Genomic DNA, 24,828 nt, shown 5'->3' with positions numbered 1-24,828 from the left:
GAGAAAAAGACTTGACGAAATTGGCCATGTACTGTTTTATCATATCAGGTGGAAATCCTTTAGCAATATTTTTTTTTGCACAAAGCACAGGATAGGATTGTAGAACAGCACCAATTGCCAGTTTTCATTTAAAAGTCCAATAGTCCAATACTGTAAAGTCGAACACCCCAATAAACAAAGGAAGCCTCAGTCCCCGTTCCACCTAATCTTCGCAGTTTAAGGGAGAATCTCATGCAGGCACAACGGTACTTGTGATGGGGAACTGACCCTCTTCTGCTTATCAATTAGGTTACTATGAAACGGCTTGGCCCTCTTTAAATATATATCTGGAAACTAGGTCAGCAGATCAGCTGACACACGTCACTAATCCCTATTGTGGAATTTACGTCTTCTTCACTACAACTTACTGAATTATTAACATCCATACAATATCCAATGTTGACACGGGTAACTCTGAATTGAAACTGATATAATTACTTCTCTTATCAAAGTTTTGCTTGAAAATAGATGGAGACTGAAAAGTAAGGTTTTAATAAATGAAAATGAGGTGAAAACAGGTATAATATTTTAAGTAGAGCATTGGACAAAACAAAATATCACCATTCAAATAGCACCACCACACACAAAAGAATGATAAATTTGGTAGCCTTTGGTACAGCTGGAGTTCATAAATATCCTAATAACTTTCAATATCACCATCAAAATAGTACGAAAACGAAGTACAGAATGACAAGTTAGCTTGTCTGTGGAACAGTCTGGGTTTGGTAATGAGATATCTTAATAACTCCCAATATCACCATGCAATTAGCTTGAATACGTACTACAGAGTGATATTAGGTTATATCTATTACAGTTGGAGTTTCAAATATCAAAAACTTCGTGGTAACGAACTGTAGGAAGGAGCGTAACCGAAACTCTAAAAAACAGAATTTTGGTGCCAATATATATATACCAAATGAATCAGGATTTTAGGCCATTTTTGAATATATAAGTTTCATCAAACTTAGTTTTACCATCAAAATTTACGAGCCTGAGAAAATTTGCCTTATTTTCGAACAAAGGGCAAAACACCCCCTAAGAGCCATTGAATCTTAATAAAAATCACATCATCAGATTCAGCGTATCAGAAAACCCTACTGTAGAAGTTTCAAGCTCCTATCTGCAAAATGTGGAATTTTGGTATTTTTTTTGCCAGAAGAAAGATCAAGATGCGTGCTTATTTGTTTATCTGTTTGTGTTTTGTTGTTTTTCTTTTCTTTTGTTTCTTTTTCTTCCAGAAGTGATCGTATTGATCCAGTGGTCCTATAATGTCTTGAGAGGGCTTATTCTTAAGTAATACAAAAGTTCTAGGGTCCTTTTTAAGGGACCAAAACTGTAGGGCAACAAGGCCCCCTCCCACGCTCATTTTTCCCAAAATTATCGGATCAAAATTTCAAGAAAATCAAGAAAACCATTTTGTTCAGCATAGTCAGAAATATAATAACTATGTCTTTGAGGACGACTTAATCCCCCACCGTCCCAGGGGGAAGGGTTGCAAGCTAGGAAGTTTGCCCATTGCTTATATATAGCATTGCTTATTGGGAGGTATGCTAACGTTTTCAGGGGGGATTTCTTCTGGAGGTGGGGAGGGGCTTACGCGCATGAATCTTTCCACGTAGAAACTTATTATTAATTAAAAAACTTATTTATAGCATTATTAAAAAAAATGAGAAATTAAATTAAAAAAAAAACAAGTTTTTCCTACTGAAAAAGGAGTAAGATTAAAACTTAAAACGAAGAGAAATTATTGTGTGAATGAGGAGGTTCGTCCCCTCCTCAATACCTTGCTCTTTACACTAGAGTATTTTTAGTAATTTCAAAAGAGCTTTTTTCTAATTAAATGGCCTTTGTGATTCAGGGGTCATTCTTAAAGAATTGGAACACAATTTGAACGTTAGTGTAAAGAGCAAATTATTGACGAGGAGTTGACCCCCTCATATCCATAATAAAAATATACAAATATAGAAGTTTATTGCGGAAGTTAATTTATAAGCTACGGATATTTATTATTAATAAAAAACGTTCTTAATATAAAACTTTTCTAGTAGACTTTTTAAGAAACCAAAAAATTGAAGGGCAACTATATAACCCCGCCCCTTTTTTCTCAAAATCATCTGATAAAAACTTTGAGAAAGCCTTTTAGACAAAAAAAAAGTAAAATCAATATGCAAATTTCGTTTTAATAATTCATATACGGTGAGCGAAAACCAAAACCTGCAGTAATTTAAAAATATTCAGGAATTAAATATAAAAACAAGTTTTTTCAACTGAAAATAAGGCATATGAGGCATATGAGGGGTTGCGTCCCCTCTTCAATACCTCGCTCTTTATGCTAAAGTATATTTAGCCATTTCAAAAGAGCTATTTATTCTAATTAAACGGCCTTTGTGATTCAGGGGTCATTCTTAAAGAATTGGAACACAATAAAACTTTAATGTAGAGAGCGAGGTATTTACGAGTGGGAGAACCCCTCATAAGCGTAAAGATATACGAATATAGAAGTTCGTTATGTAAGTTTATTTTGTAAGTTACATTTTGTTATTTTTGTATTTATTACTTAAAAAAAATTCGTAAATAAACTGAAAAATTCAGTAGGAAAATAATCCACATAGAAGGCCTAAAATGGGTATGGTGACTGTACTATTTTCGATTTTTATTTTAATGACGAGAGAATGAAGAAATGCAAGCTTTATTCTTTTTTAGGTACTGAAGTCTCTTTGCTTGCGCCATGCACAGTCGAAAAAAACACAACTTGTGCATCCTTTGAAGCATCTTGTTTTAAAGATCTATCCAGTGACTTCTCTGGTTGTCAGTGTAAATTTCCAATGATTATCAGCAGTAATGGGTGCATACAAATATCTGGAGAGAGCAGTATGACAGCAAGTCTTTATCGGATAGAGCTTGGTGGAATAGAATGGGAAGATACGCTCTTAAGTCTTGATTCTCTCGAAAGTCTTATTCTTTTGGACAAGATGAAAATATTGGTAATTTCTTATTTATTTAATTATTTGTAATCTAGCTATCCATGTTAAAACAATAGTTGGAACGTACTTATTTTGTGTTTCTCGTTTAATCGGAACCCTTTAGCTGCTTTTTCTCCCGCTTTTTCTTTTTCTTTTTCTTTTTTTCTTTTTGCTTTTCTTTTTGCTTTTTCTTTTTTTTTCATGGGAACTATGAGTCCTTTTGCTTTAGAAAGAAGTGAGTTTGAGTGTTATCAATCGAAAGGCAATTTTGTAGCAAGGGTTAATATCTACGGGGAAAAAGAAAGGAAGAATATTTCTTTTATGATGATGAATATTCGTTTTCTAAGACTCGGGTTTTTAACAGTTTAAGTGGAACTTCCAGTGTCATCCAAAAATTAATTTTAGTAGCATTAGTTAAAATACTGTAATGTTTTCTAAAAGTACCATTGGCAAAACCATTTCTATTTTGAAATATCTTTGGACAAAGGACTTTAATAATTACTCGGGCCAGTAAAAGGACTTTGGAGAAAGGACTAAAAATGCCATTGGCGAAATCATTTCCACTTTTGAAAGATTTTTCGACAAAGGATTTTCATAAGTGAATTATCCTTGGAAGCGGAACCTTCAAATAACACAAGCTATGCATGTCCAGAAAAAGCCTTATGCTTTGTAACCCAATTTTTAGTAACATGAAGGAGTTTATATTTCAGAAGCAAAACTCTTAAGTCTGTTTTTGATACTTATCCCTTATTGCCAAATGATTTAACTTAATCTTAACTTGATGATGGTACAGGTGGTAATCTCAATGATGGTGCAGGAGTGACGGATAAGTTTATGGAGGTTTTCACTTGATACCCAGTCTGCGTGGGCGATTCTCACTGTGTGAGAGATGCATTTTACCTTAAAATACCGAGATTCTTCGGTCATCATCAGCTTTTATTGTACAGCTCTCACTTGAGTACAGAACAAAAGGTACAATTGCAGAGTAAAACATTCGGACCTTCAAAGAGGTCTACAGTGTCTTGTTGTTTTAGGCTGGTAGCAGACCCTTGTAGTTGAAGCTACTCCAGCCAATTGTCCACCTGATTTATTTTGAGTGATTGTTGTTAGAAATTAAAATTATTCCAAGCTAGATCAGGGATTTGAAAATTTCGATAGTATATTTTTTATATACATTGTTTTTGGCACGGGATGTCTACATATCGCATGTACTTGTTTTTGGCTGTATTATGGATCACCCCAAAGGCTGCAATGGCTTTTGCTAGTCCTTATATTTTTCATTGTAAAAATTTATGCTGTTAAGTCGAAGGATACCGTCTGAAATTTGTTTGTTGATTAGTTTCTGTCAATAGTTAGTTATCTATGATTTGGTCATCTTTTGTAATTGAATTACTGGCGCAGATACCTTCTGGGTTTTTTTTCTGCTGGGTGTTTCAACCTCCTGTATTCACTTTTATTTTTTCTTTCATCTTGTTAGTGTGTGCTTGTGCTTTTGTCTACAAGCATCTATGATTTCTGAGTGGCTCACTGTCTATCCAGTCTTTTCCTCTGATGATTGATGCACTTTTTTCGAACGCTCAGTCTGTTTCACGTATGTTTTGTGCTCCTTGAGGCTTTAATTTTAACTTTTTTTGTTCCTATATTTCTAAGTAAATCAAAACAAAACCTCAGAAGACTTTTATGTGCCTGTTGGGGTCTCCAAAGGTACTTAAGGAATTCAGAAATCCCTAGAATGGGATCTGAATTGAATTCTCAATTTCTTTAGAAACTGTATGATTTTCTATGAAATCGAAAAAATCCATAATTTTCATGAGTCAGGTCAAAACGGGCATAGGGAAGCGTGATATATTACAAAAAGGTTTTATTGTCACCCAGCCAACTGCGACAAAAGAAGAATTTTTGACAAAACTTAATAGTTCCAGGTTGTATATCATGCGAATATTTTTTGTTGCATAAGTTGATAAGAAGACATCAACATGTGCAAACATAACAATTATCCATGGTCTGTTTAAGATGGACACAGAAGCTCTTGGTTTTTTCAATGCCCCATGACTATTCTGGGCATAGGCTTGGATAATTGTCATGCTGTCAATGCAACACTTGAGACTACTGATAATAACGCACTCGGACTTTGGACCGTCTAGACATCGTTCAGCCTGCTTATAAAACACAAATCCAACACCTTGATAGCAATCCTTCTCTTTTTTCCAGACGTATTAGGAATGATGTCTATATGATTCCTATTAATGTTGAAGGAAGATGAGTCTCTGATAGTCTAAAGATGTCCCAACGGTAATGGCTGAGTTAATTTAGGACAAACTACATTTTATTCTTGCTTAGTTTGTGTACATACGTTTACTTTTTCAAGTAAGAATGTAGTCCTGGGAGTTAATATAGGTGAATTCGTTTTCAAATGATCAGTTGTCAATTCATCAACACAATAATTTGCATTATTTGAGGTTCTAATCAAACCGTAGGTTTTCATGGATGTAGCATTTGGAAGGGTAGCATGAGCTCTTACTTTATATTTCACCAGATTAAAATATGGTGTTTTTTCCGAGATAGTGGCAAACCCTTCCTCTCTACCCATTACAGAAGCCATTTTCCATTGTATTGGATCATCTTTTATTTAAAATTATTCCTCTAGAGGTAGCTCCTCCCTTTTGGTGGTCAGTGATATTAGGAATTCTCCAATTCATTGGAGAACATTGTAACCGGTGAGACATGCCTGCACACCAATGTGACCAGCATGATGAACATCAGAGGGACCTTATTCCTCCTCAACGTGTATGTTAACCCCCCATTTTCCATCAAAGACCCCACGGAGACTAAGTTTTTGATTCAATCCTCCTTTCTAAATGGAGATAGTACCCTACATATCTGTATCTTCCGTCTGGAGACGTACGGAGTGGCTATGGAAAATATTCCACCAAGCATCTCAGTAGATCCTCATAATTGCCCTTATTTAATCTATGTAATATGTTTAAGCGATCAGCTATTGATCTTACTCTTTTCTGATTATCATTAGGTAGACCAGTATACAAAAATTACAGATTTTGGTCATGCTTGAAAAAAAAACGGTTAAATAAATCTTTTTTAAATATACAAGGGATCATAAAAATGTTAAGCACAAGCATAGCTTCATTCTTTTTTTGAGTCATGATTCTTATCCTGCATTAAGAGTATATCCTTCTAATTACTAAAACTCTTTAAATTTGGCAGCCTATCCTCATTAAGTCCTCCATAATGAATGTGTTATTTAGAGCATTTTTCATAAGCAAGAATTATGGAATATTGAATTATTTTCTTTAAATTTCAGATTAATACGGTATTGAAGAAGCAAATGACTATTACCGTCGAAGCGTTGGATCCGAGTGTCTTTCAGACACTGTCCATCATGAAAACCAGTAGCGGAGCTGTAGGACTGGAATTGATCTTCATCTTAGAAGATCAGCTTATGGTGGAGACGGTTAAGGATAAAGTAGTACCTGGCGTTGAAATAACAATTACAAGCTTGACGAAAGTTCTAGACATCGGTAAGATTTACCTTTCCATATTTTTAGCCTCTATTTTATCAAAATTATTGCTAACAATTTTTTTTGGTTTTATTTCACATGATGGTAGGTCCTCACAGCTCCTTTATTGGTCATATCCCAAGGAGGTCCTTCAGATATCGTCCTTTTTGTCTCAATCTTGCAGTCCTTCAATTTTTTTATTAGTTTCTTCCAGACAAGTTGATGAATAATTCTCCAACGTGAACTGTTTGCAGAGCTAAAGACCCAAAGGACAAATATGCTAATTATTTAGTGACTTTGGCTCCAAATGGGTTCTAGAAATGAGTCATTGTAGCAATATGTTAAAAAAATATAAGTAAGGAAGAATATCCAAGGTGAAGATGCATTTTGCTGCTGAGAAGAATTTGGAAGAACTTGGGGAGGTGGTCATTGTAATGACAAACGTCAATTGAAGCTCTGAAACGTGGATGTAATCAAGCTGAGGCCAAACGAAAGCTGGACGCCCTTGAATGGGGCATGAAGAGAAGGTGACAAGAGGCTTAAAACAAGTTGGAAGCCAAGAAAGGGGTTGAAGCTGTGAGTATATTGAGTGAACCCGTACAGCTGTGCTGTCTTGATGTGGCTTTGTACCGCAAAGCACTACCATTAGTAGAAATAGCATTATTGTTATAAGCCTAGGAAAATATCCTGTTTTTAAGCCTTTTAGTTAAAATTCTGCGTTTTCCAATTTGCTTTATGTACAGAGATTTGCTTTATGCGCATCGATTCTTATCCAATAAGTGAGAGGCTGTATTGCTTGCTTATTTAAATATTTTAGATGATTTTATACTAATTTTTTATTAATTAACCCATAGTTGATAGAAATTAAAAGTAATTTTTAAACGGTTTTAAACAGAAAAGCAGTAAACATAAAATGCTTATCGCATTAAAAAGACTTCATTACATATCTCTTGAGTTTTAACTACTTTTATTCTCTTAGAGTTTGCTTCTCTAGCAAATTTCTTGTGTTTTGATTTTTTTTTTTTCTGTTTTGCCACTGCACAGCAGGATAAAATTTTCAATTTGAAGTTTGGTGCTAGGCATATTTTCTCCCAGAAAACTCCCCAGGAAAATCCTCCAAAGTATACCTATATTCCACCTATGTTCAATATTCTATCCTATTTTATGTATTTATTTTTACATTTTTATTTATTGATTTTTTGTGTTTTATTTTTTTTAGGGAAGGGGGCTATCATACTAGGGTAAGAAAAAGATTAAAGAAAATATTAATGTAATGGTAACTCTAGGAGAGTTGCTCTGTGACAGAAGTACACAGGAACAACAAGCTGGGATTAAAAAGTAGGATTACTTCCCTTGGACTTGATCTGGTATCGACCCGAAGCATCAATAGCCAAAATGTTTGGCGGGGAGACAATGAATTTTACCAACTGGTTGGTTTTGCGGACGGGCTGGTCATTTTTATCGACTAATTTGGACAATATTGCTATTAGAATCATTTTGGTTTTTGTTCTTTACTGACGGAGACTGATCTTATGTCATAGATTTTACGTCATAAATTTCCATCAGCCCATCTGTCCTAGAGATTTTTTTTCTCTTTGCGCCGCTATTTTTACGATTAAAACATCTTATCCAAATAGCTGAAAACACTTGGGGAGGTGGTTTCTCCTCTCTCATACGTGACACCCTGGCTGACAACGATAGTATACAAAACCAGCTCACCCCTTGCCATGGAAAATGTCTGAAGTATCTCTAAGAGATATTCTTTATTTACTTAATTTATAAAACAAGCAGTCAATATCTAAGTCCAAGCTAAGTAAAATTAAAGTTGACAGAGCTCCTTATTCCAAATAAGCAAGCAATAGTTAAAGAAAGAAAGTTTTCAAAAATTCATCAAGCCCTGTTCATAAAATGCATGAGGCGTCGTCAAGTATGCATACATCAGAAGGTTCTACCGTCTGAAGTGCCTTTACTTAAATGGAATATGTGACTTTTGGGAACGAATGTGCATCCATAGGGCATCACTTCCTCAGCAACTGGGAACCTCAATATATCGGTTTTGATACTTCTAAATCTATTGGCTTTCTCGGAATTTATCATCGATAGCAGCTTGTTCCTCTATGCGGCAGCGTAGTTCGGTCTCAAATAATGGCAGAAAACGCCTTCTTCCTTGAATTTAGGTTTTTGGTCACTCTAAAACTAATTTAAATGACCTCTTGAAATTTTAATTTCTCTTCAAATGAGCCGTTTCGAGACGTTCTAGAGTTCTTCGGTAGGATATGAACACCCCTGGGCTGTAAAAACAAAAAACAAATAAAGACACAACCGTGATCTTTTCTTCAGTTCTTCGGTAGGATATACCCCCCCCTGGGTTGTAAAAAACAAAGAACAAATAAAGACGCAACCGTGATCTTTCTTTTGGAAAAATCTGAAATTCAAAATTTGTAGATAGGAACTTGAAACCCTCTCAATAGGGTTTTCTAACATTTTGGATCTAACGATGTGATTTTGAGGGTTCTTGCCGATTTTTCAAAAATCAGGAATATTTCCTCGGGGTTATATCATTTGATGTATAACATTTGACCTACTTTGGCCCAAATTGCTCCTTAGTTATAGTTTGTTACATAAACTGTTTGATCCTATACCATATATTCTACTTATGTTCTGAAATAATTTTCATCAGTTTTATTTACTTTAATTACCTTTTGGGTGCTCAATTTTTATATGAAAGGGTAATTTCCCAAGGGCTTTTGACAGTGAAGGTAATTTTCCGTGTGAGGAATTTTCCACGGAAACAATATTCGGGGGGGATTTCTACGGGGAAATTTTCCTTGGGGGAATTTTCAGAGGAGATATCCGAATTCCATGAGATCTAAAGAATGTAATGTAAACGGTGTCTAGCTTCTAGGTATTTAAAGTGCCCACAAACCCTGTCAATTCATCTGGGTCTTTGCTCAGACTCAAGATATGCTATCAGACGATTATGCATGAAAAACAATGAGTAGAGTACGTGCCTCATCAATAAACTTTACGTCTAAAATCATGATTAAGTAGTTATTACTTGGTGATTTATTATAAATCTTTAGTGCTCAACAACCGAAATTGGAACAATTACAAAATAATTCCAAATTAAATATTTAATTTGTAAGAAGTGAACCTAAAAAAATACAATTTATCTAGAAGTATCTAGTCATATAACACGTGTTGATCACCCTGATAGGAGTTAGCTGCCACTACTAGTTCAAAAGATGCTAAGGCATACGAGGTCAAAATGCAGCAAGAGCTATGAGGGCCATTAAGATTTAACAACTATTGTTGATTAAAAAGTTGACATCTCTACCAAAGAAATTGCAATAAAAACAACTTATGTAACCAACAGATAGTACTTTACCTTATAGTATGTCCATTTTTAATACGTCATATTATAGTCAATTTTTGACATTTTTAAGTGAGTGTGCATCAAAATGGCCACAGTCCGTTATTTTAGTGCTTATTCATGAGCTTGGCTCTAATTTGAAATGAATTTTTGCAAATTAACTTTTCAATCCTGTAGCTCAAAAGGCATTTGGTTGGACATAATCTACCATAATAAAGATACCTCCGACCAGAAGATTGAATTAATTTGCTAACAATTTCGATATATGAGCTAAAACTTGAATCGTGTTTTTAATTGTAATTTGTTTACCAGAATTTCAAATAATCAATTCTAGAAAATTTAGTAGTATCTGATTTAATTCCAAGGGAAATGTCTTTACTTAACTTAAATTTCTGTAACCGAAGCCATACTATTCAGAAACTTAAAATCATTTGGTTTTCTAAGGAGATTTGGAACACAGATTACTTGAATGTCATTGTTTTTGTGTGAAAGGTACGCAAGTGGAATGCCCCTAGGAGCCTATAGACCCGATAAAATAATTGCTAATAAAAGTAGCAGTACTAACAACTTTGATTATGAAATTTATACTGATTAAATTTGTTCTTGAAAAGTTTTTATGTTTAATATTTTGCTTAGTAATATTCTTATAATTTTTTAGTTTTAGATTAATCTAAAATTAATTACTTTTTTTTACAGATGAATAGATATTAGAATTAAATCCTGTAATATATAATTTACTTTTACTCATTTCTCTCTTTTAAGTTATTGCAGCAGTCGCTTTCAATTTTATCTTTTAACATTGTCTCTATTAATGTAATAAGGTGAAATCTGTTTTCCAATGGCCTTTAGTTCAAATGCACGGTCTTATGTCAATTTTTAATTCTTAGTCAACCTGCCTGAGATTCTTTGCAGGTGTGACATGCTAAAAGACAACAAACATATATTGGTCCGACAAAAGAGGCACCCGCATACTTCCACCGTTTACCCGTGCCAAAGTAACCAAACACTAGGAAAACTATAAGTTCTATGACTATCTTAGCTCTATGACTATCTACCTTGGTTCTACTGCCCTATCAATGACGCATGGACTGATAATAGATAGACATATCTATTAACAAATGAAAAAACCTCATTCTTATACAATCCTAATAAGGGGCGATTAATGTAAGAAGTGCCTCTCACTCCATTGGACTATTGGTCTTGGCTTCTTCTACAATTAGCCCACATGCCCACAACTATTCCATTTTAATTCAAAAATCAACGTACTCGGTCAAAGCCTTCGGCAATCTTTTTTTGAGACTATTACAGAGTTCAGTTCCAATTTTCTTCTTTATATTTTCTCTCTATACCTCTATACGTCGAATAAGATTCTATTTAAGGAAAGACAATTTTAAAAAAATCGGAGAATTGATTAGAAGAAATTTATAAACACCCTATACGAATTAAACACTACCTTACGTTACAACCCAAAAATTGAAACTGAACCGAATTTAAAATGAATTTCTTTAATATTTACAGGACTCTCTGATCCTTGTACTCCAGATATCATTTCAAAATGTATATCAAGCAATGCCAAATGCAAACCAAGTCTCTCTTATCCTTTCTATAAATGTATTTGTGGCTTTCCAACCGTTCAGACAATTGCAGAAGATGGGAAGACAACATGCTCTATAGGTAAGCCAATTTGAATTAAGGTATTATTTTTAAACTTATTTGTAAATTCAAAATGGACTTATATAATATATTTTTAGTTATAAGTTAAAATTTATTCATGGAATTTGCCTTAATTTAATTACCCATTCACAAATTATAACACATTTTGTTGATTTTGGGTTTGTCTATTGTAACTGAAGGGCAATATAGTATAGTACAGTTTTTTTGACAATCAAAAACCGCAGGGCCTTGGCTACAAAAAAGAGAAAAACATACAAATACAATTAAACAGTTTATTTTAAACTTTTGCAAAAAAAAGATTAAAAAAGAAAAATACCATTCAAAAGCACTAATGCAAAAAAAAGTCATCAGATAACCACAATTTATCAATTGTGACTATAGTACAATGTATTATAGTATAGAATATATGACGCATAAAAAAACCATAGGACCATAGTTCCAAAAAAAACAACAAAAAATCAAATGAAATTACAAGATCCAACTTAGACAATTGCAGAAGATGGGAATACGACATGCTCGAATGAAATCCAATTTTAAAAGATTTTTCATCCAGAAGTATAATTTTTGCACACAAAGCAACCATGAAATGGATGCAAAGAAAGTTGAACTATACAGATCTTTATCCAAAATCAAGTTTTGTAACCCGCGTGGTGGCATTGGATGATCTTATGTGCCTACGGACCGTCTATAAACGCTATTTTATGGATGTGAAGACGCACCAAAAATAAAACAAATTTAAACGGACTTTTTTCTAGCAGCAAATGCTCCCTGAACTATCGTAGTCAGTCTCCCTATTGGGGTAAATAAAATTTTACCTTTAATTCCTTATAGTGTTTTATCAAGATATAATACGACTTTCTCAAAGATACAGATGAAAAAAATATAACCCCTCCATCACAAGCGTCTGATCGAACACAGATAGATAAAACTATAACTGTTGGCCAGGTTTGGTCCAATGAATTCTACTACCCTACTTAGGTAAAGACTACATTAGATGAAAGCTATATATTTAAAACCAGCATAAAAATTTGCTTCTTTTGATGTATCTATTAGCATCAAAATTCTGTTTTTTAGAGTTTTGTTTACTATTTACCCGGGTCGCTCCTCACTACAGTTCGTTACCGTGGACTGTTTGATTAAGATCAGATAGCCTTTTGAACATATCATAATAATAAGAATTCTCTGACATGCTCTCCTTATAGAGGTTGAATTTGGTCCTGACCCCCCAAAAAGGCAGAGTGGGAAAGTTACTCTTACCCGGTTTTGTTGAAATCTGACAACCACATTTAATAGAAACCATAATGACCAAGAATTTATATTCCTACCCAACTTCCCCAAATGCAAAGGATTGGGTTTGGATCGTTCTATAATAAAAAAGAAGGCATTAGCCCTTATTTATTCAAATTTCGATTTGTATCTGACAGCTTGTTCTAGTAGAAGACGTTATAACTGGAGTAGAGTCCCCTGTGCCCAGCCCGGCATAAGAGGAATCAGTTGTGAACCGTTAAAAACCAGAACGAGGAAACTCACTCTTACTTCTCTTCAACACGAGTGACACCCGAATGTCTCTTTTATTGCTTGCACTGATGACAATATCTAAGCTTTTCCTTCAGTCTAAAGGCACTATGAAGACACTAGATTTAATGTCTGACCAGACGTTGTATGTCCCTCTCTGAAGAATGTCGTTAGTGCTAGAGTATAGGTCCCCTCATCCTCTTTTTAAATTATGAAGTTTCTTTGGAAGTTCTAAAGTCGCAATTAGGTCACTATCTTTTTCTCCCTATCAAGTTTTGCTTAGATGTAACAACCCTTCTAGTAGATGTCTTGATTTAAAATGCCCAGAAAATCCTTGCCCTACTTGACACCAGTCCTAGCTGAATTTGTTACAGTCTCGTATCGTGACCAAGCTGAATATGGATTTTCAATTTCAAAATTCTGTAAAAACAGAAAATTTCAAGGAGAATCTCTCAGACGGAAAATGATGGTTTGAGTCATAAGTTTCCATGAGTATTACCTACAGAATTAAGAAAATTCAGAATTTTGGTCTCAGGTTCTCGAAAAAACTAGTGTAACTCTGTAAAAGTCCGAGATTGAATCCCTAAAAAGTTTGCCTTCAGAGATAAAATAGTTTAGATTGACTCATTGTTTTTCCTATTTAAGAGGCTAGAAAGAAAAAACTTCTTAGGGATTGTTAATTATTCCGTTATTTTTGGGGAAATTTTTCTCCGTTTTTCCAAAAAAATTGATTTTTAGCTCATACTCTTTTTGAGCTATGTATCAATGATCAAAAGTAAATATAAATCTACTCCAAAATGTAGTCAACTTAATCTCGTAATGACTTCAGGGGTGCCAAATGACAGAAATGTATAGGGAGGAGGCAATGATAGATATATTAATAAAGATACAAAAAAGGTATTTTGGAGCTTGCCCCCCTCTTCTCACTTCTCCAATTGGTATCAAACAGTTCGTGGTAACGAACTGTAGTAAGGAGCGACCCGGCTCAATAGTAAACGAAACTCTAAAAAACGGAATTTTGATGGTAAAAGATATATCAAAAGAATCGAATTTTAATGCTGATTTTAAATATAAGTTTCATCAAATTTAGTCTTTGTCATCAGAAGTTACGAGCCTGAGAAAATTTGCCTTATTTTGGAAAATAGGGGGAAACACCCCCTAAAAGTCATAGGATCTTAATGAAAATAACACCATCGCATTCAGCGTATCAGAGAACCCTATAGAAAAAATTTGAAGGTCCAATCTACAGAAATGTGGGATTTCGTATTTTTTGCCAGAAGACAAATCACGGGTGCGTGTTTATTTGTTTGTTTGTTTTTTTTGTTTGTTTTTTTCCCAGGGGTCATCGTATCGACCAAGTGGTACTATAGTGTTGCAAGAGGGCTCATTCTAACGGAAATGAAAAGTTCTAGTGCCCTTGTTAAGTGACCCCTCCCACGCTCAATTTTTCCCAAAGTCAACGGATCAAAATTTTGATATAGCCATTTTGTTCCGCATAGTCGAAAACCTTAATAACCATGTCTTTGGGGATGACTTACCCCCCCACAGTCCCTGGGGGAGGGGCTGCAAGTTACAAACTTTGACCAATGTTTACATACAGTAATGGTTATTGGGAAGTGTACCGACGTTTTCAGGGGGATTCTTTTGGTTTGGGTGTGGGGTCCAGGGGAGGGGGCTTTATGGGAGGATCTTTCCTTGGAGGAATATTTCATGGGGGAAGGGAAATTCAATGAAAAGGGCGCAGGATTCTCTAGCATTACTATTAAAAAAAATGAAAATATAAACATGAAAAACTTTTCAATTGAAAGTTAGGAGAAGCATTAAAACATAAAACGAACAGAGATTATCACGCATATGAGGGGTTTTAAAAATACTTTAGCATAAAGAGCGAGGGATTTAGGAGGAGATAAATACTTCACTCTTTATGCTAAATTATTTTTAGTAATTTCAACTATTTATTATATGGCCTTTCTGATTCAGGGGTCATTCTTAAAGAATTGGGACAAAACTTAATCTTTAGTGTGAAGAGCGAGGTATTAACGAGGGGACTAACACCCTCATATATATAATCAAAAATATAACAATGTAAAAGTTCGTTACGTAAGTTAATTCTTAAGTTACGTATATTTTTTACTAATAAAAACGTTCGTTAAAAATTAAAATTCTAGTTGCCTTTTTAAGTAACCGAAAAATTGGAGGGCAACTAGGCCTCCTTCCCCATCCCTTATTTCTCAAAATCGTCTGATCAAAACTAAGAGAAAGCCATTTAGCCAAAAAAAGAATTAATATGCAAATTTAATTTTAATAATTTATGTACGGAGAGCCAAAATCAGACATGCATTAATTCAAAAACTTTCAGAAATTAAATAAAAAAAACAAGTTTTTTGAAATGAAAGTAAGGAGCGACATTAAAACTTAAAACGAACAGAAATTACTCTGTATATAAAAGGGGCTTTTCCTCCTCGATACCCCGCCTTCCGCTAAAGTTTGATTCTTTCTAGCAACTCTACTTTTTAAAACAATAAAAAAACTTTAGCGTAAAGAGCGGGGTGTCGAGGAGGAAAAGCCTCTTTCATATACGGAGTAATTTCTGTTCGTTTTAAGTTTTAATGTCGCTCCTTACTTTCATTTCAAAAAACTTGTTTTTTTTATTTAATTTTCCTTGGAAGACACAAAAATTATAACTATTTAATTATTACAGACAAATATCTGTTTATCAATACTTAAATATCAGTTACAAATAAATTGAAGTTTTCTGTTTATCTGAATGATTTCGTAATTTATTATGGGTTTTTATCGTGGCCTTGTAACAAACCATTTTTTTTTTATAACATAGTAATTGTTGGAGAAACCAAATGAATTTCAAAAAAAAATAAATGCTGTGTTAGATGGATGCTTAACCTCGTGATTCAAGCAATGCTTATTTTTTTAATGTAATATTTATGACTGACCAATCAGAGTGAAGATTGAAAGAAGATTTTTTGAAAGTGGAAACGATGAAGTTCTGGAAAGCAGTTTCATGATCTCTATACTAAGTTTTTTTTTTAATATAATCAGATTATTGGTAAAAACCATTGAGAGGAAATTAATTTAAATATCGGCTTTTCAAAGCATCGACTTGTCATGTAACTATTTACGTATATCGTTTCGGATTCTAGTGGCAAAAAAATTTCCGTTTCACCTATATATAAAAAAAAACAGCTAAAATTGGTTTTATTATTCTTTCAGATCCCAAAATGGACACTTATGGCGGACAACTAATCATATTACCGAAATCAGTGAATATAAGGTAAAGTAGAAAAAAATGACACTTGTTTTCCTTTAGCGGTAATTTTTTATTCATGAGTCGAACATCGACAGCGCCATTCCCGCCTGCTGTGTGTGTATCTCACACTTGAACTGAAACATGAGTATATACGTGCATCTATATCTATTTTTCAACAATGTAAACCACATTTATGTACTAAAAAAGATAGGGAAACGAAACCAATTTTTGTTGCCTCCTTTTTGTTCCCTCCTCCTGTTTTGCAGTACAGTTCTTGAACAGGAAGTCCTCGAACAGGGCGGAGGGATATTATATGAAAATATTCAAAGAAAATGGATATTTTGGAATGGAATAAATAGTGAAGCTTGGGATAAAGTGGGCTGTGCAACCGTGGCCTCCTTAAGTGGGTTAATACTGCAATTGATATTAGATGTTTATAGTAGTAGTAGCAGTAACAGTATTTGTGATTCTACATTAGCGGTGGTATGCCTTTAAAATTTACGTTTATTTACGCCACATGAGCAGGTTTCGAACTGAATCAGTATTCTTCTTAAGTTCTCAAAGCTTGGGAACTTAAAGTCTATATCATTGTTGGCATTATTGGTTATGGTTTTTACACCAATAGATTAACCCAATAATTTTATTGGGTTTTAATTTTGGGATGGGGTATAATTTAATTATGATAACTTTCCCCCAGAAAGGCTGATTTTTGGTCCTTGTTGAGAAAAGCTTAATTGAGCATCTTCTCCTTATGCATTCACCTGTGTGTTTGAAAATCTAGCACTTTTTTTTACCGTAAAAAATTAAGTTTGAAATTCAGAGAGAAATCCTTATTTTTCTCTGAATTAAGGTGAAATAAGGTGTTTCTGTCACTTTTATATTCGATAGAAATACATTTTTTTCCTACCATCAAATAGTTCATGGTAACGAACGGTAAGTAAGGAGCGACCCGGCTCAATAGTAACCGAAACTCTAAAAAGCAGGATTTGGATACCAATAAATATGTCAAACGAATTTAATTATTATGCTGATTCCAAATATATAAGTTTCATTAAGTTTATTCTTATCCAACAAAAGCTACGAACCTGAGAAAATATACCTGATTTTAGAAGAACGAGAAAAACTACCAGCTAAAAGTCAAGGAGTCTGAATGACAATCAAACCATCAGATTCAGCGTGTCAGAGAACAATACTGTGGAAATTTAAAGCTCCTATCTGCAAAATTTTAAAATTTGTATCTTTTGTCAGAAGAAATACTACGGATGCGTGTTTATTTGTTTTTTATTCAGAGGTGATCGCATCGACCCAGTGGTCATAACAAACCGGAAGAGGGCTAATTTGAACGAGAAATAAATTTTATAGTACCCTTTTACGTAACCAAAAAGATTGGAGGGCAATTAGGCCCCCTTTCACGCCCCATTTTTTCTTAAAATCGGCTGATCAAAATGTTATTCAGTATATTTGAAAAGTCGAATAACTATGCCTTCGGAGATAATATAACCCCCCACATCCCCTGGGGAAAGGTCTTTAAATTATATAGTTTGCCGATTGCTTACTTATAATATTTGTTATTGAAAAGTATGCATACATTTTTCGGGTGGGTGGGGAGACGAATTTTCTGTAGGAGGTTATTTTTCACGGGGTAACTTTCCATGGGAGAATGTTCCCAAGAGTTAACTTTTCAGGGGAAATTTGTGCTGTGGTAATTTGCCAGACTTCCTATAAGAAATTTTTCTTATGTCTTGCTTTGTCTTTGCCGACTCAATTTAACACGTGGAGCTCTTAAGTGTAATTGTATGTGTAAATTTTCACAAGAATTGAATTGTCTAGAAAAAATATCTATACGGAGGGGGATTTTCCCACGGAGGGGAGCCAGATTTCCTGGCATTATTTAAAAAAAGGTCAGAATTATATTAAAAAAAGTTTCAATTGAAAGTAAGAACAGCCTTAAAAGTTAAAACGAACAGAAATTAGTTAGTATATGAGAGGGATACCCCTTCTCAACACCTCGCTCTTTACGCTAAAGTTAGAATTTTGTCCCAATTCTTTAAGAACGTCTCCTGAAACAAAAGGATCGTTTAACTAGAACAATATAAAGCCTTTTTAAAAGTACTAAAAAATTTCCTGTGAAGTACGAGGCGGGGATGAGGGGGCAACCCCCTCACATCGGTAACATTTTCTGTTCATTTTTACGTTTTAACATTGATTCTTACTTTCAGTTTAGAAAACTTGTTGTTTTATTTAAGCTTTAAAATAATCAACTGAAGTGATACTTTGTAAAGTAAAATTTCAATTTAACGATCAGAAAGTAAAATTTGACAGTAAAACAGTAAAATTTGACAGTATTTGACAGTAAAATTTTATTACGTTGGCCACGCTGCTGCAATACAATCTGCAATGCTGCAATGCAATATTTGATATTAGTACAAGTGGATTGGGTTACAGACATACAGAGGATGTGAAAGTGTATACTCACTCAATAACCCCTTCCCGGCCACATCATAAAAAATGGACGGTCATACGAACCTTTGAGGTTGTTCATTAGATAAAAATGGACAGAGTACGGCCGTATTGAAAGTTCGAAACAGATTAGAGAGTAACAAGCATTCTGGGCTGCTCACATTAACTTTAGGTACCACTGTAGCCCTGCAATGGTAAAGACTCAAATTAAGATACTGACATTTCACCCAAATTGTTAGAAGTTCCATTAAATATGCCAAAAGATAAAATATGACACATGCAACCCAGGGTCAAGGGTAGGAAATATGTAAACAACCCATTCTTCACAAGTGTATGCAAGAAGGCGGAAATGTTTCAAAGTGCTTAAACTAGAATTAAGTAACAAATTAAAGTATGTTTGATTCTTGACATTTGACAATTTTCCTTTCACTAGTTTATTTAAGCCAAAATCAATTAAGCGAAACTTAGGAAGTGCAAACCCAGCTTGACTAGATGCAAAGATCAGCTCAGTTCCTGATAAGCTGCACAATTTTGACGACACAGTAAAGCGTTGACGGAAAAAAAAGAATCAAAACCAATAGCAAAAAAGACCAAACAACTGAAAGAGTGAATAATGATATACAGAAACTAATGGAAATGAAAAATAGGAATGTCTTCTGGGTTTGTTTTGAGTTGCAATGCTACTGTTGGTATGATGAATGAATTGTCGGAATTCAGTGCTCTGTCTTCTTCAATCGAGTCCAATAAGTAGTTTTGAAGATTGTTGATGCTCTCTGATGATATACAGAAACACTTTTTCAAATTCAACTTATTTGTGGGTAATAAGCTCCAATTGGCTATGTCCACCTTTTACTATAGGGTAGAGTGTGATTAGTAAAATTTGGCACCATTCATGGCGGATTTGCCGAACTTACTGAGCGATAATGGCCTTGATGACATTATCAGAGAACCAAAGTGTTCTCGGATCAACTCACGTCGATGTGTGTTTTGGACTCAAGTTTACATGCAAAAACCTGTGAATCAAACAGTTCGTGGTAACGAACTGTAAGTAAGGTAAATAACGACGAAGACCACACTGCCTTTCCATCACAAACACCAAAAACAAGAAGAACAATAGGGAATTTTTAAGACAGTGGGAAACAAATTAGAATGAATATTTCATTCTTTCATGGTCTACCAAAATTACAAAAGCAAGGCATTCCTTTAAGGCCAATTGTAGCTTGTACAAAAGCCCCCGCCTCCAACATTGGAAAATGGTTATGTACAGCCTTCAAACCTTTGCTTTTTTCTCAAAAATCTTATATATGTAATTCGGTCGATTTAGTTGAAAAACTCAAAAACGTAAATATTTCAGAAAACACAATTATCAGTAGCTTTGACGTTGTGTTTATGTATACAAATATTAGTGTTGCAGAATCCGAAAAATTATTAGAAAATAAAATAAATGAAAATTATGATTTAATAGAAGTTTCAGCAACAGGATTAGATTGCGACGTTTTACTGACCTTGGTTAAACTTTGTAACAAGTATTCAATGTATTTCCAATTCCGTAATTCTTTCCACCAACAAATAAATGGCTTACCCATGGGTGCGCCTCTTTCCGGGTTACTGGAGAATATTTATGTAGAGCATATTGAAAATTGGGCATTAAATTCGTATTTTTTAAATCATATCTTTTCAGGACGTTACATGGATGACGTAATTTCGCTTTGGAACTATGGGGAAAATGAACTTAGGGGTTTTTAGATCACCTTAACACATATGATAGGAATTTACAGTTTACCTTAGAAATTGAAATTGCAAATAAAATCTCATTCCTAGATGTTCTAATTATTCGTAACTTAAATGAACTCAATTTTACTATTTACAGAAAACCAACACAAAACAATAGATATTTACATTTTGAATCAAGCCACCCCCCCCCACAAGTTAAAAGAGGTGTCGTAATATCTCTCGTAGATCGTGCCCTGAATATTTGTTCTGATTCCTACATCACAGCTGAACTAGACTTTATCAAGGACATACTTTTTGGAAATGATTATCCTCTTTTATTTATTAATAATACAATTAAACGTAGAGTGAAAAGACACTCCCATAAAATCAACGATAATTTACCATGTGAAAATCCCGATAAGCCCCAAAACATAATTTACTTCCCATATATCCCAAAAATCACTAGAATTCTTAAAAAAGTATGCACACAAAATAATCTGTATGTTGTAATTACCAATAATTTGAAAATCATAAATATCCTAAATTCTGGTAAAGATAAGACTCCAGTTACTCGCCAAAGAGGTGTCTATCAAATACCATGCGACTGTGGCAAATTCTATGTGGGGAGAACCCACCAGAATTTCGAGAAAGCTCCGAATTCTAATAATATTACTTCTGTTTCTTTTGATTCTGCTTTTAAGTAGCCATGTTTTCGAAAATCCTAGCCACAAAATACTTTTTCAAGAATCCGCCATTATTAGCAATGATCTAGGCATGAAGCAAGTAGTTCGAGAAGCAATTGAAATCAGACTTAAGATTAATAATAATATTTCCTTAAATAGGGATTTAGGAGAATATTCACTGAATACTTTATGCACAAATTTAATTAAAAATGACCTTACAAAATATTTTAAAAAACTGATAGATATTAACACAGAAGCTGTCACAAATAGACCTTTAAGATCAGAAAAAGCTAGGCTGGCATTAAAAACCTGTTTTTAAATCGTTTTCTTTCATTTCATTGGATTGCCTCGTTTCATAACAATTTATTATTCAGTCCTGGTTGAACTTCGCTGACGTAAGGATGCTGGGACTGTTTTGAAATGTTGTTCATTTTAGTTTTATTGATTTTATCCTCTCGTAAGTTGTTTTTTTCTTATTTGTATTGCTGAGGACGGCCTTTGGACATAGGGCCGAAATATTCATTCTAATTCGTTTCCCAGTGTCTTAGAAAATTCCCTATTGTTCTTCTTGTTTTTGGTGTTTGTAAGTAAGGTACCAATATATGCATCAAAAGAAGTAGATTTTTATGCTGATTTCTAATATATAAGCTACATTATACATTATGTAAACATTATATGATGTTATAGAATTATAATATAAGTTACATTATATAAGTTATGAGCCTTAGAACATTTGCCTTGTTTTCAAGAAAGGAAAAAACACCCCGTAAAATTCAAAGAATCTTAATGAAAATCACACCATCAAATTCAGTTTATCAGAGGACCCTACTGTAGAGGTTTCAAGCTCCTATCTGCAAAAATGAAATTTTGTATTTTTTGCTAGAAGAAATATTCGGATGTGTTTATTTGTTTTTCGTTGTTTTTTTTCCAGGGATGATCATATTGAACCAGAGGTCCAAGAATAATGTGGAGGGGGGGCTATTTCGAATGAAGATGAAAAGTTCTAGCGTCCTTTTTAAGTGATCAAAAAAAAAATTGAGGGCAAATAGACCCCCTCCCACACTCATTTTTTCCCAAAGTCACCGGATCAAAATTTTGAAAGATCCATTTTGTTCAGCATAGTCGAAAACTCCAATAACTACGTATTTTAGGATTAATTAATCCCCCACAGTCCCCAGGGAAGGGCTGCAAGTTATGAACTTTGCCCATTGTTTTCATATAGCATTGGTAATTGGGAAGTATACAGATGTGTTCAGGGACGATTTTTTGTAGGGGCAGGGGAATTGGGTTACGCGGGAGTATCTTTCTTAGGAGAAAGTTTTCATGGGAGAAGGGTATTTTCTCTGAAGGTGGCGCCGGATTTCCCAGCATTACTTAAAAAGCGATCAGAAATTAAATGAAAAAACACAGAAAAAATTTTTTTCAGCTGCAAGTAAGAAGCAAAATTAAAACCTTAAACGAACAGAAATTATTATGTATGTTAGGGGGTTTGCCCCCTAGTCAGTACCTCGCTCTTTACGCTAAATTATTTTTATTACTTTCAAAAGAGCCATTTATTCCAATTAAGTGGCCTTTGTGATTCATGAGTCATTCTTAAAAAAATGGAACAAAACTTGAACTTTAGCGTAAAAAGCGATGTATTGACGAGGAGACGAATCTTCTCATATACGCAGTTATTTCTTTTCGTTTATGTTTTAATGTTACTCCTTACTTTCAATTGAAAAAAACTATTGTTTTTTTTTATTTAATAGCTCAAACCCTTTCGGAATTGACAGGATTTAGAGGCCTAGCCTGAACAACAGCTAAGTTTACCATTTTTAGGCACAACTAGCAAGATTTTATAGAAACTGCTGGATACTTCATTCATGGGCGATCAATTAGATGATATAAGAGACAATCTTTGCGATCAATTAGTTTCTGGGATACACACTACAAAATTAGCCTTACAAGTAGAAGAAGGAAAAGGTGTCGTTAACACCGCATATATAATTGGATATTTCTCATGTGTTGAAGAGAATAATATCGCTGAGGATTTATTTATCTGCAAACTCATTTCTCGAAAAGCCACATCCAGTGAAGTTTTTAATATAATTGACAACTTTTTCGACAATTTAATATTGTTGTTATTATTATGATAACATTATATAATAATGTTATTATTATAATAATAATTATCATATTAAATACAATTTAATATAATAATCGACAGTTGAGAAATTATATTGTGGAAAAATTGTGTTTTGCCTTGTATGCAAAGTCAATGCCAGGAAACAAAACTGGCCTTCTAGCTCTAATTAAAATGTTTGGTGAAAGTTTTAGGAAAATTAATTTTTTTAAATAAATTGATGTAAGGGTCACAAATGCTTCTATTGATTCAAAAGGATAATGCGAAAGCATTCAATAAGAAATGGAGCTATGGACGGCAAATTAAAAAAAAAAAAAAGTTTGACATGTTTCAATTTTTAAATTTCAGCGCCCAAGATAATATAGAAGCAAGCAAAATTCCATTCGTTGAACACTTGGATGCTTTGTTAATTCACTTCTTGAAATATTTTGACACAATTTAACAAAATATACGTGGACACATAATTCATTTATTGACGAAGAAGGCGAATTTGAATGAAAACTTGACTGAATTACCTTGTGATAAATCTTTTAAAAAAAATATTAGAGTACATCTCTAATTCAATTTTGGTTAGATATTAAGAGTCTATATAATATTTATGAGGTTTGAGGGGGTTTGCTCCTCCTCAACGTCTTGCTCTTCACGCTAAGTTTTTCAGCACTTTAAAAGAAGTTACTTATTGTTCTAATCAAACGACCCTTGAGTTTCAGGGATCGTTTTTACAGAATTGGGACAAAACTTAAAATTTAGCGTAAAGAGTGATGTTTTAAGGAGGATTCAATCCCCCTCATATACGAAACAATTTCTGTTCGTTTTAAGTTTTAATGTTACTCCTTACTCTCAGTTGAAAAGACTTGTTTTTATTTAATTTCTGATCATTTTTAAAAAACGCTAGGATATCTGGCTCCACTTCCACGGAAAAATCCCCCACGGAAATATCCTCTAGGTAATTCAATCCTGGAGAATATTTATCCTGGACAATTACCCTTAACATTTCCACACGTATAATTGAATCGGTAAAGAGAAAGCAAGGCATATATAGTAATTTCGTATAGAAATTCTGGGAAATTCCCCCAGTGCATAACTTCCCCTGACAAGTTCACCCCCTGGAAATTTCTCTCTCCATGAAAAATTCTCCCCACCGTAATTATGTATGCATACATCCCAAAAACAAATATTATACCTAAACAATTGGCAAATTTTATAATTTAAAGACTTTTCCCCAGGAGCACTGGGGGTCATTTTATCTCTAAAGACATAGCTATTGAGCTTTTCAACTATGCTGAACAAAACAAATATCCTGAAAATTTTCACCAGGCGATTTCGGAAAAAAGTGGCGCGGGAAGGGGCCTAGTTGCCCTCCAATTTTTTAGTCACTTAAAAAGGGCACTAGAACTTTTTATTTCTGTTAGAATAAGCCCTTCCCCGACGTTCTAGGTCCACGAGTAGATACGATCACCCCTAGGGGAAAGATAAATAAAAAAGAAAGAAGAAACAAACAAA

The 24,828-nt window shown here is 34.0% G+C and overlaps 1 protein-coding gene across 2 annotated transcripts in view; it reads left to right on the top strand.

Annotated features, from left to right (window-relative positions):
* LOC136025368 (uncharacterized) overlaps window positions 1-24,828 on the top strand; it is a 172,776-nt gene that overhangs the window by 116,762 nt on the left and 31,186 nt on the right. For both annotated transcript variants that reach the window (XM_065701329.1, XM_065701330.1), the window contains exons 41-44: window positions 2,743-3,023; window positions 6,322-6,538; window positions 11,409-11,564; window positions 16,308-16,368. In XM_065701329.1, coding sequence (XP_065557401.1) covers window positions 2,743-3,023; window positions 6,322-6,538; window positions 11,409-11,564; window positions 16,308-16,368 — 715 coding nt within the window. The remainder of the gene's footprint in view (window positions 1-2,742; window positions 3,024-6,321; window positions 6,539-11,408; window positions 11,565-16,307; window positions 16,369-24,828) is intronic.

Source organism: Artemia franciscana, chromosome 3, assembly GCF_032884065.1.
Source record: "Artemia franciscana chromosome 3, ASM3288406v1, whole genome shotgun sequence".
In the NCBI taxonomy this organism is placed as follows: domain Eukaryota; kingdom Metazoa; phylum Arthropoda; class Branchiopoda; order Anostraca; family Artemiidae; genus Artemia; species Artemia franciscana.
The sequence above is the reverse complement of the archived record's forward strand: the minus strand, read 5'-3'. Positions and strand labels throughout refer to the sequence as shown.